Source organism: Mesitornis unicolor, unplaced genomic scaffold, assembly GCF_000695765.1.
Source record: "Mesitornis unicolor isolate BGI_N332 unplaced genomic scaffold, ASM69576v1 scaffold28952, whole genome shotgun sequence".
Classification (NCBI taxonomy): domain Eukaryota; kingdom Metazoa; phylum Chordata; class Aves; order Mesitornithiformes; family Mesitornithidae; genus Mesitornis; species Mesitornis unicolor.
In genome coordinates, this window is record NW_010167590.1 from 8,641 (window position 1) to 10,173 (window position 1,533).

The 1,533-nt window shown below is 63.0% G+C and overlaps 1 protein-coding gene across 1 annotated transcript in view; it reads right to left on the minus strand.

Moving 5' to 3' along the window:
- The window catches only part of PITPNM1 (phosphatidylinositol transfer protein, membrane-associated 1), a gene marked incomplete at its 5' end in the record, with an annotated part of 9,872 nt that overhangs the window by 5,560 nt on the left and 2,779 nt on the right, over positions 1-1,533 (minus strand). The window contains 5 exon segments of the mRNA XM_010178747.1: positions 70-177; positions 314-409; positions 615-929; positions 1,049-1,171; positions 1,174-1,260. Of these exon segments, the coding sequence (XP_010177049.1) occupies positions 70-177; positions 314-409; positions 615-929; positions 1,049-1,171; positions 1,174-1,260 (729 nt within the window).

A 1,533-nucleotide genomic window follows, 5' to 3' on the forward strand; every position in this document is an offset into this window, starting at 1 on the left:
GGCAGGGGTCAGCCCCCACCCAGGACAACTACAATGGCAGTTTGGGGCCACGGCCCCCCTGCTGCTCACCCAGCGCCTCGTCCAGTTCCGCCGGACGCTCCAGCGTGTCCAAGAAGTCGTTGGAGCTCCATTTCGTCATCTCCTTCGCAAAGACCTCGTCGCTGTCAGAGAGGTCCTCTGCAGCAACAGGGAAGGGGATGTGAGTAGGGGAGGTGACCCCAAGAGCCCACCCACTGACTGTATCCAGCCCACCCCAAGCTGATGCCTGGCCCCTACCACCGAAACACTGAGCCATGGGGCTGCCCCACCATACCGTGGGCATCAAAAAACTCCTCTTCGGAGCTGTTCTCGGAGTCACGGGCGATGTTCTGCATCCGCCACTCTGACAGGCTCTGAGGAGACACCCCCCCTGCCACCAGCGTGGGGCAGCAGAGCTTCCCCATAGCGACATCCCACTCCTGCCCCACAGTTTCCCCTTGCTCCTCCACCCACAGATCCCCCAGGAGACTCAGGCCAGGGAAGAGAGGGTCTCCTCATGCATCTCCTATGGAGAACAGCAGCAGCTGGAGGGTTTGGGGGTCCTCATCCCACCCACGCAGGACCCAGACTCTCACCTCCATGCTGGGAAGAGTAGGAGGACCGGGAAGAGGTGGACCACTGCTTGGCAAAGCTATCATCAGGGGACGCATCGGACACCCCCTGTGCCTCAGTCCCCTCCTGCCCACTGGCACCCCCCGGCTCTGGCCGTCCCTCGGGGCTGGGCCCAGCAGCGGGGGGCTCCTCAGCCTCGCCGCACTTGGACATCTTCTGCGCCAGCATCCGCGCCGTCTCCTCCTCCAGCTGCCGGATGTCCTCCATCGTCAGGTCCGTCCACTCGTCCTGCCAGCACCACGCCTGGCGATGGGCGCGCAGCATCACCTTCCGCAAACCTGCAATGGCAACGGGGAGCAAGCCTGGCATGGGCCCCGAGGCTCCCCAAAACTGCCCGTCCCCCATGACACCAAAGTGCCGGCAGTCAAGGGCTCATCACCACCACCCTGTCACTCACCCACGTCATGGATGAACTGCTCGATTTTGGATTGCATCCCCCAGTAGCGAAACTCCACCTTGCAGAGCTTGTAGGCGCACATCAGGTGCCCACCGGCAGGCGCCTCCCGCCAGTGGTCACCCGGCCCGTCTTGGCCGAGTGGTAGAGCTTGGGGTCCTCCTCGGGCTTGTATTCCCCGGGGGAGATGGGGTCGCGCACAATGTCGATGGTGTCTGTAGACAAAGCAATGCTCATCACCCTGTAGCGCTTGGCGAGGGGTCGCAGGTGGGTGGGAGCTCCCCTTGGGCATAAAAAAGGGCAAAACAGCACCAAAATCAGAGGGGACACCTGGCAAATCGTTCCTAGCTGGTAGCAAACATTCTCCATACTGTGGCTATACCAAAGGCACCCTTGGGTGCACCCAAACGCGTCCCTGCACAGGGCCGGATCGAGTGTGCCGTAGAGCTGCACAGCGCGGCTGCGAGAGGCACAGGGGCGGCGGGGGG